This window comes from Colias philodice, chromosome 7, assembly GCF_061535455.1.
Source record: "Colias philodice isolate Cphi_HAF_F1 chromosome 7, ilColPhil1 Martin Lab GWU primary, whole genome shotgun sequence".
NCBI classification, from domain to species: Eukaryota; Metazoa; Arthropoda; class Insecta; order Lepidoptera; family Pieridae; genus Colias; species Colias philodice.
Genome location: NC_143092.1, coordinates 7,211,429 through 7,228,529, shown reverse-complemented (window position 1 = coordinate 7,228,529; position 17,101 = coordinate 7,211,429). Strand labels below are relative to the sequence as shown.

The 17,101-nt window shown below is 34.0% G+C and overlaps 1 protein-coding gene across 11 annotated transcripts in view; it reads right to left on the bottom strand.

Moving 5' to 3' along the window:
• Positions 1-17,101, bottom strand: part of spri (Src homology 2 domain-containing protein sprint) — a 196,090-nt gene that overhangs the window by 21,231 nt on the left and 157,758 nt on the right. For all 11 annotated transcript variants that reach the window (XM_089697433.1, XM_089697426.1, XM_089697429.1 and 8 more), the window contains 4 exons: positions 12,762-13,092; positions 1,082-1,282; positions 579-763; positions 66-295 (listed from right to left, as the gene is read on the bottom strand). In XM_089697433.1, coding sequence (XP_089553559.1) covers positions 66-295; positions 579-763; positions 1,082-1,282; positions 12,762-13,092 — 947 coding nt within the window. The remainder of the gene's footprint in view (positions 1-65; positions 296-578; positions 764-1,081; positions 1,283-12,761; positions 13,093-17,101) is intronic.

The window sequence follows — 17,101 nt, the reverse complement described above, 5'->3', positions numbered from 1 at the left end:
TATCAGTATTATAAAATATTCACACATGTTCTACATATTTCCCTGAATAAAGTAGGTATACTTACTCGCATTAAAACTGCTAAGACTAGATCCTGTATCCGAGGGTGTGACAGCCATTGGCACAACGCCATTTGCAAGCTGACATGGCGACAGGAGATTGTTCGGGTTATTCTTTGGATTCGCCATCGGGTAGCCCCAGAACTCTTGTCCAAGCAGAGCCAAGGAACTTAACTGGTGTCTACTCTTCGCTTCTCTGAGAGGCCTCGGTAGTTGTAACTGCACTGGTAACTCATCACTGCAAATGAAATACATAGTTCGATCATTACGAATATCAATTATGACCAAATTTATTTCTGCTAATTACAAATTACGCAATGTGTTTATTAATTAATGCGCTTATCATTTAATTTGTGTCATAATCAAATATTATTTGTTGATTTTATTTCACACTAATTACTGAGTAATATAAATACAATTAAACCAAGCAATTTAGAACATTGAACATTATAATGCTTCTTGGTTTTTCAAAACTTGGTTCCAAAAATCTTTGTTATACACTGAACAGAAACTAGACTCACCAACATTGTGAATAATGCGCAATCAATTCGGGGATGTTGTCGAATCTGTTGTGCGAGGTCTCGAGGCCGATGCGACCGCCCGAGGCCTGAATGAGGTAGTGTTCGATGTAAGGGCCCTTGTCAGCTGGCAGGCGGACGCTTATTGCCATTGTATCCGGCTGGCTCGACTGGCGCACCACGAAGTTCTGGAACGTTCGTTGCGAATGTAAATTTATTGCCTTGTTATGTGAAATTTGGATATGTTGGAATACTTTATGTGAAAACGAATATTTTAATACATGATTTGCTATTATGTTCCTAGTTCATCGTTTTATTAGACATACATAAAGACTGCTAAGAAAATAATGTCGAGTTAAATTCGCAAAAAGATTTGCCATAAACAACTAATTAGTAATTACAATAAGAAATGTTGCACCAAATATTACACGCTGAATGCCTATTGTTATTAACTTGTTTACATGGCGTAAAATCACATTGACAAGTTAAGTTCAACTACAACTTACCCCTTCTTCCTTCCCTTGCAATAGATGAAAGGCCCCAGCGCGCTGGATCCCAGGAAGGAACCAAACGGGGTGGGTTCTGATCAGTCTCTCCAGCAAGCCAATATCACATGGTGGCTGTTCTTCGGAATCAGACCCTGAAGATCCGACGGAGGAGCAGTCTCCTTTCGCACCTTCTCCATCTGATGATAGACTTTCCCGGCTCTGAAAAGTTAAGAAAACATTATTAGAACTGTGAAAAAAGAAATGGTGTGACGGTCCTGCGGGAAACAAACTTGTACTTCGTCTTCGTTGTTCAATAGATTTAAATATTTATGTAATGATTTAAGGAATATTGAAATAGCAAGTCGACTCATTTTTAATTGGTACAATAAATGGAACAGCGAAGGGTGTGATATTTATGTAAAATGTAATAAAAAAGCACAGAATACAAAAGTCCTTCTAAAATGAGGTATATGTGGATGTTTCTTCTTATTTGCATTTTGCATAAAACACAGGAACATAATATTTCACATTACTTAATTAATCATACTCTCGCAGCATCAGCTCACATCTTAGCTAATGGATCTGCATATTTTAAACTTATCGACATCGTAATATGTTAAGAGCAACGCGTCGAGAGACGAGTAGTTTAGAAATATAATATGTACATCAAAATATATTCCAAAATGTAATATAATTGTATTATAGACTACAAGCCCGCATAGGACAAAAATATGGGTCAAATGAACCACCAGGGGACATATCTAGAACGATAGCAGAGCAAAAAATAATAAGATTCATCACTATGCCGTCACTTGTAAGCTGTCCAACTGAGTGCAGATGAGAATTGAAAAGTACAGGTAGACTCGGTAAATTTTGGTCATATATTTTTGTACGGCATTCTTAACCATCGATAGATCCATTAAAAATAATAAGAAACCGCTCAGTGCCGTACAAAAATGGTGGTCCACCAAGTCGGAATTTTTATTTAATTTCCGAGAGTTACCGGGGGTAAATTTGGTCATTTGACCATGTACGGCATCTGTGTCATACTATTGCTATACTGCTTTTAATCCATTATTCCGCAACGCCGTACAAAAATCATGGGGACAAGGGGAAAAAATCGAGAGATGCAATCCCCTCTCTTTCCCCACTCCAGGGGGTCATTTGACTAAGTACGGCTTCGGTTCCAAAACATTATCTAGCACTCAAAAGTACTATTAAAAGCAATGCCGTCAAAAAATAATTGTTCTTTTAAATGTATACCAATAATCATCTTAATTTCATCGAATTCTTGATATAAAGAGCTGTAAGGTCATTTGACCCTGTACGGGAACTTTTTTTTTAACATGATATTGTAAAATTCAATTGTTGTATAGTATTGCCGTTCAAAAGAAACCGTTCTAAAAAAAGTTATAGAGAAATGCAAAACCAGAAATTTTGTTAAAGTTTAAACATCGTAGATTAATGAAATATAATAGTTTTCTACACTTTATCCGTTGTTTTAAATAGTATTAACATAGATAAATTAGGAAAAAACGATGCCGTACATTTTTGTGCAGACCACATCTTTTAGGCTGATGAAAGCGACGAAAGCTACAATTTTAAGAGTGCTTTATGGCCATTTGATACAGTACGGCATTAACATATTTTTACCCAACTACGGCAAAGCAAAAGGAGGGTTATGGTTGTTTACAGGTCATGTATGTATGTTCATCTATTCCCTCGTAACTTCTAAACTACTTATCAGAATTCGACAAATGACATATCATTAGAGGCGTCTGAATTGTTCACTGGATAACCAACGACCAGCTAGCTAAAGGCTATATGGGGTTTCACAAAATCTAATGTGGCGCCCTCTAGCGGACAAAACATACAGAGTAAAAAAATAAAGTTAAGATAAATATGCAGTGTTTGGTATCATTTGAAAGCGCTTTACTTGTACATTTTGAATATGTATATATTACTAGCATTTGCTTGTGACTTTACCTGTATTCATGGACTGATTGCATATAATTCACATCTTTTCGTTCATAGCTTTTTTATTAGTTCATCAATTTAACGGAGTCCATTCCACCTGACTCCGACTTTCCAAGGTGATAATTAACCACCTCGAGCTTCTTAATATTAATGTATATTTATATTTTATTATCAAAATATAAAGCAAACATTTCGTTATATGGATTTTTTTCTTTTTCAGATTTTTCCCCTTTGAACCAACGAAAATGTACGGCACATGAAAAAATATTATCTATGCATAAAATACTTTAAAAATAAATTTATTTCGTGTTGTGTCAAATGACCCCCTGGAGTGGGGAAAGAGAGGGGATTACAACTCTCGATTTTTTCCCCTTGTCCCCATGATTTTTGTACGGCGTTGCGGAATAATGGATTAAAAGCAGTATAGCAATAGTATGACACAGATGCCGTACATGGTCAAATGACCAAATTTACCCCCGGTAACTCTCGGAAATTAAATAAAAATTCCGACTTGGTGGACCACCATTTTTGTACGGCACTGAGCGGTTTCTTATTATTTTTAATGGATCTATCGATGGTTAAGAATGCCGTACAAAAATATATGACCAAAATTTACCGAGTCTACCTGTACTTTTCAATTCTCATCTGCACTCAGTTGGACAGCTTACAAGTGACGGCATAGTGATGAATCTTATTATTTTTTGCTCTGCTATCGTTCTAGATATGTCCCCTGGTGGTTCATTTGATCCATATTTTTGTCCTATGCGGTTTGTAGTCTATTATCTAAACTCTGAAGTATGAAAAATCAATTCAGAATTTTAAATTCAAAATAATTTCCATTACTCCGTCACAAACACTTGCATTACGAGTTTTGAAAGCATCGTATCCTTTTATGTTTCTATTAAATAAAATAAACAACGTATTATTTTCTACGTTACTGTAAATAGAATAAAGTTTATTTTCAAACGTTACATTTTATTTTAAACATAATAAAGCGGAGTTAAACATGGAGTGGGTTAGGGACCGAGTAAATGTTTGCGAACCGTGTTGATATATAAAGTGTACACAGCCTATTAAGATTAAAGTCAATGTAAATGAAGACGAGAATTTATAAGGTTTAATCTTTCCTAGTAGCCTAATTAAACATGGATTACAGGTGTATTGATTGTATACGTTTGTAATTGACATTTTATTGAAATGGTGTTTGCAAAATTCGAGAGTTTGTGACCACACCGCCATGTTAACAAATAAATAAATTGTTTAAATTGTTTAATTGTTTCAAATTCGAGAGTTTCAAGATCGTCCTAAGCTTTTACATTAGATTATCCTTTTAATTTCGAAAGTAGTTGATTTGAAGTCCCAAAAAATGAAACAAAATTTGAAATAAAACGAAAATGAAGAAAAATCATAATGAATTTCAGGAAGTCATCCGTCAGACTTTGTAATATGATCGCAATAGGAGAACAAACCAATTAATGTAAAATATAAATGTTTAAGATAAGACGTTCTAAATTGCAATCCGGGCACGGTGCCCAATTCCCGTGTCGTAAGCAAGGGAATTAGGTACATTCTACTTCGCAGACTTCCTATATTTTCTCATGATTAAATCTGTCGCATGTTTCTTGTAGCAGTCTCTAGAGCATCTAACGTTGTTTCGGTTTGTTGTAAACTAAATTTTATATGGAAATAGTGTATAGGAGCTTTTCGTTTGCCGGTCAATGAACTTGATGTAAAGCTTTCAATTTATATGTACAATAAAGAAAATAGATAGGCCCTTAAATATGTTTTTTTTTTCATAAAATTATATTGTCTTCACATCTTTTCATGTGACGTTGAAACAATTATAAAAATAAAATAAAGAGACATAAAATAATATATCTATGAATCACATAAAATCTATACCGTATCTACCAGAAATCAAATCCACAATCGATAGAAGTAATACGTATTTATTGAGTTATCTGATATTGAACATTCTTCAGTTAAAATGTGGGGTCACACAAGCGAATTTTTAACGGAAATCTATCCCTTCAACATATTGCACCGCAATAAAACTGTTGAATACGACATTTCATATAACGGGAAGATATTTCGCGACAAATTTCCAGAACATTCACTTCAAACAGAAAGAAGGCTTTGTTCAGGGACTTGGAAATGTTATTTCTCGATTCATCCGCAAAGGTTTGAGGCACAAAGGCGGCAATTTCGTATGATCGTTCGTTCTCGTTGGCTCGCGTATGTCTCGTTGTTTGGGTGAAAGTTATTTTTACCCTTTTTGTGCGGTCATAGCCCTCGCATAAAGATAAAGCCTGCGGAAATATGATACTCCTCATTATGTGAGGAAAGTCTTTTTAATAATTCTAAAAAAGGTTTTTGTGAGCGCAGGAAACATACGCCGGCCGCAGTAGTGTAGCAAATGTTAGATAAAGGTAAACAGTGCAATAATTCTTCGTCTACTTAAAATATTAGTATTAAAGTGATATTATGAATGTGTTAATTACAAAATACATTCATTTTGAAGAAACATAATAACTTTTAAAATGCGACATTAATCTTCTACGTCTATTTAATTTTAAGTGACGAAAGACAAGCAATGTAGAGATTATATTAACATTATACGCATTAAATGATTATGTTTTATTAAAACTCTGTGTAACGTATCTAGGGGGTGTCATATTCGTTAATAGAGACAAACTTCCTTGCATAATACCGCACGTTAAACGTGGTGTAGTTTCAAAATTAAATCGCATACATTTGTTACAATTAGTTTTGATGCTGCATTTCATTGCTAATTGCGAAATGAATGTTTTCACATTAACAAGTAAAGTAGCTGTGTTTTTAACTAACGTTATATTTATGTAGGTACATTTTTTGCGTATAAATACATTGTTTTGATAGTTTTTCTTATAATTGACTGAGGGAAAGTATCTCGCCTTGCCTTCACCTTTATTACAGAATAATAACTAGTGCCTTTATTAATAAATTATAACCTTAGTAAGAAAAAAAGTTATGTAGGTACTGGATTCCTACTTTTACAGTTAGCAAGTTAAAGGAAAGTCAAAAGTCAAATGTGTATTTTCAAGACAGGCAAAAAATTTATAGCAATTAATGGAAACAGTGTCTTTCCAAATCTTGGAACATTATATTATTTTATGGTTGTAAAATTCACTCTTACGTGCTTCGCGTGCACACGGGCTGTGTAAACAAGCACGGTGGTTTAGCCAAATACGCAAATAAATAAAAATCGTACCAGCCGTCGTTATTGCTCTATAAATTAATGGTCTGCGGCAAATAAACGATTCAGTGAACCAACATTTGCGCGGGGAAGCCACGCCGTATCTCTGCCGAATCAATTGAAGGGATTCTGCATTCGACGCTTAATAAAACTGTAATCAAAGTTACTATTTGCATGCGAGTTAATATTTATATGTGCTGAAATTAATTATTGGTAGTTATAGGTGTTTTTTTATCGTTAGAGTGATGGTTCTTTGGACGATTTTGAGTAGAATGCGTTTAAAGGCCTCAATTAAAACGGTGATTAAACGAGAATGACATTCCTAATAATTACCTATATTAATCGTGTATATATTTCGTTAATGATATAATAAAACTAATAAAAGATAACCGAAACAACTAATGATAATAACCGTTTAATTAAACACGAAGAATGCAAACGTATAAACGTGGGGATGGCAAAATTAATTAAGTAATTTGCGTTAACATTTCTATTAAATTGCGCGGGAAATTAATATCCAAATCGGTAACAATAATGGAGTGCTATGAATCATATAACAAAAGCCGCCGCGGCCGGCGACAGGTAAGGTGTTAAATCCTGAAAACAAAGCAACGTTTATAGCGAAGTTATAGCATCTATGTACAGATTTATGGGGAAAGTTGGATTGCAATTAGTTTTCTATGGCGCTAAACGACGGTTTTGTACGTGCGTTGTAGGTACATTAATTTTGTCGGATTGTTCGTGGTCTTGTTATGGTGGTTGTAATTTGTATGGGATGTTATTGTTTTATGATAGGTTGTATTGCGGTTTCGTGCGTGTTTTTGCTGTGAGATTTAATTAAAATTTGTAGTATTAGCGGATTAATTAGTGCCTTATTAGTGCATTAAATTTAGTAGGTAACGATCCAAACCGACATTCCTAGGCAAATGTATATTTGTATTTTGTCAAATTTGTATTATTGCTCTCAAACAAAAACAAAATAAAACTGTAATGCCGTAAATATAAAATACATTTTTAAATTCGCCAACAACTCAAACTTTTGATGTAAACAAATTTATGACCAATAATCGGAGATTACTGGGAAAACTTCGAGAAAGTTATAAGTAGAGCCGAATCAACGATGTCATGAAAAGTAAGACCCCTATTTTCAAACCCCCCTCAATCTCTTAAGAGGCAGCTGTGTATCACCGAGACTCATAAAAATATACAACTCTTGACACTTAGTGTCGCATAACAGTTCAGCTTTACTCGACTTTGGTAAGTGCGAAGTGGTCACACGTGCTCTAGTACTGCAAATGGAACAGACGTTTAAGGAGTGAACGCAAGACACCTGCTACCGAAACTTTAAGAATAGGGTACTTTTAATTAGGTTAATGGCGGAAATAACGGTCAATTGGAATGTTATAGTCTTTATGATTTGCGCCTTCATTCGATGTTATGATTAATAGTTTTGATTTGTGGGTCGATGAAGTCATTCTTCTTTAATTAATTAGATGATTCTACGGTTTATTAGTTATCTATATTTCTTTTATTTGCACACATATTTTTAAAAGACTACATAGAGATTGATAGCTTAATAATGCGAAAATTAAAATGACGCAACAAATTAAAAATTCAAATGAAAATTGCAACGAATCTAATGAAGCACTCGTTAAAAGTATCACAACATCCACAATTTATTTAGCAAAATACTAGAAACCAAGCCAGCTCAAAGCGGCAAAGTTTTAACGAGCGGAATCGAGTGCAGACGGGTAAAAAAAATAAAAATAAACACGGATGCAAAAACCGTCGCAGGCCGAGATCAAGTTATAAGTTCTCAAATAAACTTAGACCCTTTAGTTTTCTTCAAGTTCAATCAAAGAGAACAAACAACGTTTGTGGTCCAAGGGACGCAGCGGGGATGCAGCGGGATGACTCACGGGGTAAAATCAATAAGTCGCCGCCCTACGATGCGGATTGTAATGACGTTTTTATGGTTAACTATAATTAATTTCTCTTTTGCTTTCCGTTGACAATTTTGTTGGTTTACTGAGTGGTAATGGAAATAAGTACGTTTATCTTTCATTTGAGAATTAAGTAGTCAATTATAGCTACATAATTTTAATTACATGTAGGTTAATACTTATTGTAGAGCTAATTAAAATGTGATTAATTTTAACGGAAGTTTGAATTATAAATTGAAATCGGTTTGTTAAAATTTATAGTCTACGTACTTTACCTACTTTTTTGAACGCAATAATAAAGCAATATATTAAAAGATAATGATCTACGAGTATCAATGCTTTACGCAACTTTGACGTTACAAAATTTGTTATCGAAACATGAAAAGTTGATACAACAAATAACAAACAAGAGCTAATGATAAATCTTTTCATTTTCAAACACAGCTCTCCGTAGATAACATTGACTGACTGAATTGCAATTAAAAATCATTTTTACTTCAGTTCAATTTATGTATCAAAGGACGATCACGAATACTTCTTTTTTCTTTTCAAAGTAAGACAGTATTCTGAAAATACAATTTGGTTAGACGAGTAATTAATAAATATTTATATAAGGATAACAATGAGATGGGTCAATCTATGGGTTTATTGTATTAAGTATTATATTCATTTTGTTTTAATATGGATCGTAAAATACCAACGTACCATTTTCTTCACACTTAAACAGATATATAGCGAAAGGATGCCGACTTTAATATTATCCTCGGCATGACAATATTATAAATTCATAGCCATGTAGTTGGAACTAAGGATGCCTATATGAATGACCCATTTATGTTATGATTCTTTGATCGTAAAACGTCCTACATCTTCTTATATATAAAAATGAATCGCAAAATGTGTTGGTAAGCGCATAACTCGAGAACGGCTGAACCGATTTCGATAATTCTTTTTTTATTATATTCCTTGAAGTACGAGGATGGTTCTTACGTAGAGAAAACGTAAACATGTACCACGGGCGAAGCCGGGGCGGACCGCTAGTATACGAATATAATAATGTGGTATGGTTCATAGATAACTAATATTTGGAGGAACTAATTTTGCCACATTGTCATTAGCAAGAAAGAGCCTTAGTCTTTACTAATTTTTAAAGCTAAGCGAGTTCAAAAAAAACGATTTTGAAAATTTTGTGGCTTGTTTCATAACATATTACATTCAGCTTTTTTATCCTTGGTCAATGTGAGACACGACCTTCTTTAGTAGATTATACACATATGATTTATCTAGTTGACTGCAATCTTTATAAATACAAAAGGGTTTCAAATTATTTTGTTATATAATACAGCTGATATTTAGGCAAGGGTAAGGGACTAGGGTATCATATCCACTGGAGAGTTACTTGACATGTGACATTGTAACTGCGGCTGATTCAGGCTCGATTGTCCTGTTACCAAAGGGACCGTTGGGGCTTTAATTTGGTATTTAGCATATTCGTTATTGTTAAACATGTTTAAGGAGGAGTAATAATATATTAAATGACCATGTAAAGTAGGGAACAATTTTAATACGCAAATGCACGGATTTGTCTGTAGAATAGGTTTGGTTTTGCACCTATTTAAATTCATGGTTTCAACAAAAATACGCCATTTCCTTAAACATAGCAATCCTATCTGTATACCCGGGTGAAAGAGAAAGTTCTTCAAGCTGGGAAAAGATTGAACAAGAGGGTGTTACATGATTTAAAATAACAAGCGTAACTTTTATAAGGTCCCTTTAAGGTTGATAGAATCACGAAATCAATCACACTACACGATGGCAAGCAAGACTGATTTTGAGTAAAAAGCTCATCATTAAGCTGACGTGTTTGACGTCCCCCATCTCCCACTTATTTATAGGAAACCCTTACAATACGTCAAAAATGTCTAGACCAAGTGACAAACAAAATAAATTGTACTTTGTATCGGATAAACGATAAAAGTATTAAAATGTTATTATTTAAAATACCAATCAAAAACAGGAATTTTCAGATTACAATTTAATTTTGTAAATTAAAAAAAATAACTTATACTTATTGCCTAAAACAAAACATTTTATTAATAAAAAGAAAAGAAAATATAAAAGGTACGTTTGCTACTTTTAAATTTTAATATCAGTTTAGATGAACTTTTAAAGTGAAACTTTTATTACATCGTCTCAAACTTTTTGGTCTGTGTAGCGCATGTCGCGTGACGGTCGGCTGCCGAGTAGGTATAAAGCAGTGTTCGGAACCGTTCGAACAGTTTCACTTTTACCGTGGTTTCATAAAACCACACAACATTTTTTTATATCCCTCTTGTTCGTTATACATTGAATGTTATATAGCGAGTAGTTACATGCAAAGTGCACAGGAAGCAGTGAATCGACTGCACTCGGACGCAAATTATCCAGGGTTTTTCTTTTCAACGATTAACCGGGGGGCGCGAAGCTGACGGTGCTGAAAAACTGACTCCTTAACAATGGTGCAAATTAGCCGGTCATTAACTGCATTTAGTGTGGAGTTTATGGTACGTGTTATTATAAGAAGACCATTGGATTAAATTATAAACAAAGATTTTGATTTACTTTTGCATTAAAATGACCGTGAGGTGAATTACAAACACGGATTCAAAAAACCGAAAAAACTATGCGTCTATGACTGACTGACTACATATCTCATTTCTATTATTTTATAGTTTAACCAGCGGTCCGCCCCGGCTTCGCCCGTGGTACATATGAAAAATAGATGTTGGCCGATTCTCAGACTTACCCGATATGCACAGAAAATTTCATGAGAATCGGTCCACCCCATAGAAATCTAAATAACATGTCTTGTTATTTAGATTTCTATGGTCCACCCGTTTCGGAGGAGTATGCAGACTAACATTGTGACACGAGAATTTTATATATGTACATATAAGAAGATAATAAAACAATTGCTTGATTGCTATTAATTAAAGTACTTAATTATCAAACACAAAATATTAACCACGTTTTGTACTTAAATAGCAAACCGCATAGCCTGATAGTTATGGGAAACATTAAAATAACGCATTAATTTAAGCAAATGCTAGCATTGTCCACTAGTGCCATTTATACGCCACAAATGGCTTTCAACTCTGAGCACAGAGCTCTAATTTGAGGGTTAATTATCATTGTAATATATAAGTGAAGTGTAATGAATATTTTGGGTCATCCCGACCCGTATTGTCTTTTTCGCAGTCGGACCCTATTTCATGCCGGGAATGTTTTTGCGGGAATAACTCATTTATTTTCATAATGGTTAGATTTATTTCAATGATTATTTAATCAGTAACGTAAATTAAGATAAAGATTTTATGATAGATTTTATGATATTGTATGATAAATGATAATCATCGTTCAACCAAAGTTGAATGATGATTAGGTATATACTATAATATATATACATATAAAGATTTATTGATCATAAAACATTTCACAACTTCACCATATTTTAATAACCGAAATGTCTAAGGGCTTAATGACGCATCTCATGAACAGCGTGATAAAATATAACACTTTGCTCAAACGCATCAACAACTGCAAGGGTTCGGTAGGATTTCAAGCATTCAAGCAACACTCGCAATTGACTAGAGCCGTACACCTCAAGAGTGCTTTTGTCACGGTCCGTAAGTGCATTTGGAGTGCAGCCGCCGTTCTGTGCGTAAATATTGTGACGGCTCCTGGTTATCATTCCAAATGCACTGTAAACAATATTCGGTCGTTTCAACAGAAGCTCTTAACCCTCGATGATGTTGTTTCTACGTTTAATAGCCTCGAGCGAGTCAGATCATTTACAAACAAAGAATTATTCGTTTCTTTTGTACAAATTTAATAAAGACTGCGGAACGGGAGCACCATCTTTAATAACGAAGTTTACCCTGAATTTCCTTAAGACGACATTCTAAATAAAAACACGCGACAAAGGGACGTAATACCTCATTTCGCGAAACGCGCTCACATTGAAAAGCAAAAATTTAATTCCGCGGATAGAATTGAAAGACACGGCTCTCATGTAACGTTACTCGCGGCTTATTCACATGGTAATGGAAGCAAAATAGAAGGAAGTTGTGAACTTACAGTTCCGACAACCCGCATTCAAACGGACCATTTGAAAGCAACACAAATAGACTGCCTGAACGTAATTTTACTTCAATATCAAATTCGCCAACGGTACTGCTCTGAATTTTGCCATGTAAATAGACGACTGGTTGAAAAAACTTAGTGAACGCAGTGACCCGTTCATTACGAAACTTTTACGACGAAATTCTTCTATTTGTTTAGTTTAAAATCTAAAAGTCCACTTGCGATAAACTTTACTTTTAGGATGTGAGTGAAATACTCGATTGATTTTGTCGAAGTTTGAATCATTATTGTACTCGTGAAATATGGCATCAATTGTAATGGTAACTACTAATGTGACTAACATTACAGACGTATTGGCCTGAAGGTGCCTATTTGTTATGTACTTTAACTCAATAGCTTCTCGTGAATCTTAAAATCTTACCTGGCTCAGGCTGTCTCCCAAACTGCCGTCAGTATCCACAGGTCTGAAGAGTTGATTCGCCTCTTTGATAGCAAGATCCCGTCTCTGCTTTCTGTCCTGCGATTCTCTCATTGCTTGACTCTGTAGTCTTTCGAAGAACTCTCTAGGTTTCATCAGCGGCGGTTCATCGTCAGGCGGCGGGGGAGGGGGCGGGGGCAGCCGTGTGCGGGGGGAACTTCTGATGAGAGATCTTTCGTCATCTTCAGTCGATCGCTCATCGTGGTCAGAGTCGGAGCTCCGACTGTCCCGGCGCCTTACGCCTTGTAAGTGAGGCTCGAGGAATGTTGCATTTCTGGAACAAATGATAGGAGATTTAATAAATAGATTCATTCTTCAATGTTATTTTTTTTTTAATAGAGTTTGGAGATTTTCATCGAATAGTACTGGGTTTTTTTCCATACCGTATTACATTTTATGCTTCAACATACATCTCAGTTTAACATACGGTAATGGCACGATAACAATCTAAACTATTACAATTACAAAGGGACAAAGAGCCAACTCCCATTACTTTGTCCGCAAAACCTAGACTGCTATTAGATTTATAGGAATAGCTTACAAGTGCCTACTGATCTACCTTACACAGGCAATAGATTCCAGAACTAAACCATTTATTCAGTAATTCTGTAATCTCTATACACATGGGCACTGCTGACCAGACTAAAGGGACATTAACTAAGATTTATTTCACGGTCCCACTCACTCCCGCACTCATTATACTTCTGGTGCTTAATGTAAAAGTATTTTTACATTTCGCACCTGCTTTACACAAAAACTGCAACTGTAGTTTTTCATTACGTCGAGTGCTTTGTATGTTGAAAAAATTACACAACAAAGAATGTATTTTAAAAGTATTGCGATTTGCGAGAAGTTTGAAATGTTTATTTTAAATTCCACATCGTTGAACAGTTCAGGTTTCTCCAATATATTGAATGTGAGTTTACACAATAACAATATTTTGAGAACCTTTAGAAATTAAAGTACCACCTAATTTGCATATTATGTAAACATTATAAATTACAAATATAATGAACGCAATAACAGCCATATTTCTACTAGGTATAATAATCTAGCAATTATTCATATGCAACTTTAAAACACATTGAATGTCACAATAATCGGCGTTTAATCAACTTCAAACTAATAATTCGTGGAACTGCTCATTTAACAAAGAAAATATACCCAAAATGTTTACCTACAATTCAAACGAAATCTGTCTGGTCGGGTATCAAAAAGTAATAATGGCTCGACACGGAGGTGACACTCAATTTGTCTAAAGGACGGACGATAACGAGAATATCGTGTGGCCACCCGTTCATCGATCACGGGTTAACTTGATTTTAATTAAAATCCGCCGTGGACAATGTCCGCGTCTACTCATACAATGTTTGGCAACAGACCGGCGATATATTGAATCTGAACGAAGGATTAAATTGGATTTTTTCACGCTTAAAATAGAGTTGAATCTATGTACCTTCTATTATCTATCTATATATTTTGTTTGAAAAATTCTTGTTCACATAAATATGTCAGTAAACAAGATTCAAGTAATCGTTGCAGTTAATAGCTTCTCTCGCGTGCTTTATCTCATTCAAGGAACACTTCAAAGGTTTGGAATAAATGGATTATTTTAATACGTAAACAAGTTTATATGTGTTATATTAAAAACCTATAAAGTGTGTTTTGCGATACAGGAATAGTCGTCACAAACCTTAAAGATGCGAACTGAAGGGTCGATGTATCTCTTCTATCGACCCTTTAGTTCGCAATCAAGCTTAAAAATCATGTTTCATTTCGTTGATGGGTGCTAAATTAATCAGAAAGGCAGTACAGGGCCTTTGACATGTTTCCAAATCACATGTGTCGCCGGTCGTTATGGCGGCGTGAGTCGTGACGTCATCACAGCCTGATCCGTCATTAATTATTAAAACGTCATAACTCGGAGTCAGGACACAGGTGGACTAACGAACCCCATAATTAATTTTAAAGTGATACCGTAATTTGCAAAAGTTAGACGAAACCATACTTAAAGATGATACGTACCTATGTCCTTTATGCAATTTATGGGTTACATCAAACCGAGCGTGGTAATCCAACAGTATATCTTATCTTCTTATATATAAAAATGAATCGCAAAATGTGTTGGTAAGCGCATAACTCGAGAACGGCTGAACCGATTTCGATAATTCTTTTTTTATTAAATTCCTTGAAGTACGAGGATGGTTTTTATGTAGAGAAAACGTAAATATGTACCACGGGCGAAGCCGGGGCGGACCGCTAGTTATATAAATAAATATTGCAAAATAAACATACATTCATATAAAAAATGCCAGAAAATATTAATGAAAATTTTGCGTTATCGTTATGTAGGTAGGTATAATATTATACATATATTATCAGCAATACATACCTCAATTTATTAATACTAACTCAAAAAGTACAGCTAAATCTCATTTTACAAACAAAAGAAGCAAAACACTCCGGCTGGCAGACGCCATTGTTTCCATTTCGAAAAATTCTCAGCAACAATTAAAAATAATTATCCACTTCCAGTGTAGCAATAAAGAGTGACTTGGACTCGATTTTTATTTACACTCGGGAGAAATGTTTATCTGCTGTATTGTCTCTTGGTACCAACTTGTTTCTTTCATAAGACAATTGCAAGAAAGAGGAATACACAATCTTGAAATGATACCTTCATAATTTTAAAATGTAATTTAATAATTGGTGTGTCTGTAAATTTTTCTCATTCAACATAAATGTTGTTCAAAATAACATTTATGAATTGAATTCCAAAACAGCTTTTCCATTCATTTTAAAAGCTTTCCCAAAAACCTAATTCTTATTAAAGACTTCATCGAAAGGCTTGAATACAAAATTAAAATGATGATAGTATCTTTTTTAGTTTTATTTCGAGAATTTATGAAAAGATTGCCAGGTCAGATGTTAATTAGGGCTGAGTTGACTATTTCCAACGTATTCATTAAAATATGCTTGACATAGTTTTAAAAATTTCCACCCTGTTTTCAATCTAGGTTATGAACGGGTTGTTTTTTAATTTCTACTGGGAATTGAATGACTTTTAAATTGAACAGAGTTCACTGAAAAGAACGATTCATTCAGTGAATGCTTTATTTATCTGTATAATAATATGTTCATTTATAAATGCTTATATAAGTTTTATTTTTATTGACTTCTGTTTTTAATACTTAACAATTATAATAGTTGAATTAATTCACTATATTTCATATTTTACCTTCCTTCAAATGAGTAATATGTATTTACGACCAAAATTAGTTTTTATTCTAAACTATTACAAGTAATTGGTTACGGCAAAAACTATGATATTATATTATTCTACCCATGTAAGTTGTTGTAATAAAATACCTACTTATAAGACAATTTATGGCTCATTGATTTTTACTCCTACACTATAATCTGTCTAGCAAGGTAATACAACTTAATGATATATGTATATTATTGTATATAGGTCTATACAGGGTGTCCCACTATTGGTATACTAAGCGCGAAGGAACTAGTAGTTTTGTATACACTGATCACGTAAAAAATACTTAAACAACAAAATTACGTCAAAATTTTTTTGCTAAATTTTTCCTGAAAATCCATGTTTTCTTCTCTAGCTTCGGGTAGCCGTCATATACCGCTTCTCTAATGTGAGCATTTTGTCTATGAAAACATAATCTTAAACGATAGCTCACGTGCTGGTGGCAAAGTTGGGCGGGTTGCTTGTCATGGGTGTACCCATAGACTTTTAAGAATTCATCTATTTGAAAAAAAAATGGGTCTGGAATTTTTTAAGTATTTTTTACGTACTCAGCGTATGCAAATCTATAACCTCCTTTGAGCTTAGTATACCAACAGTGGGACACCCTGTATATGTAGACGTTAATTAAATTATTGAGAGATCAATTGAGATTTCATTACCTATATAGTTCGAAAATATATGATAATGCAAAGCAATGTCGAATGAGTATCTAGTAATTAATTATTATAGAGTCGAATCGAATTACATAAATATTCCTAAATAATCATACCTTTAACACCACCACCTTTAACTTATGATTTGTATTTAAAATTTATCAGAATTGATAATTCCTACTCAAATTATTTGAGCAGTTTTCTTATGTTAATAAAAAAAATTAAAATATCGTATTGTTTAAATCCAATTTAAAAGGAAATCAACCAACTTTATTCATCATCACTATCAAGTATCATTATTTAAATTTCTTGGTAATAGATTTAATTATGGGTGTTTCTTTGTAAAAACTAGTTTAGTTTTA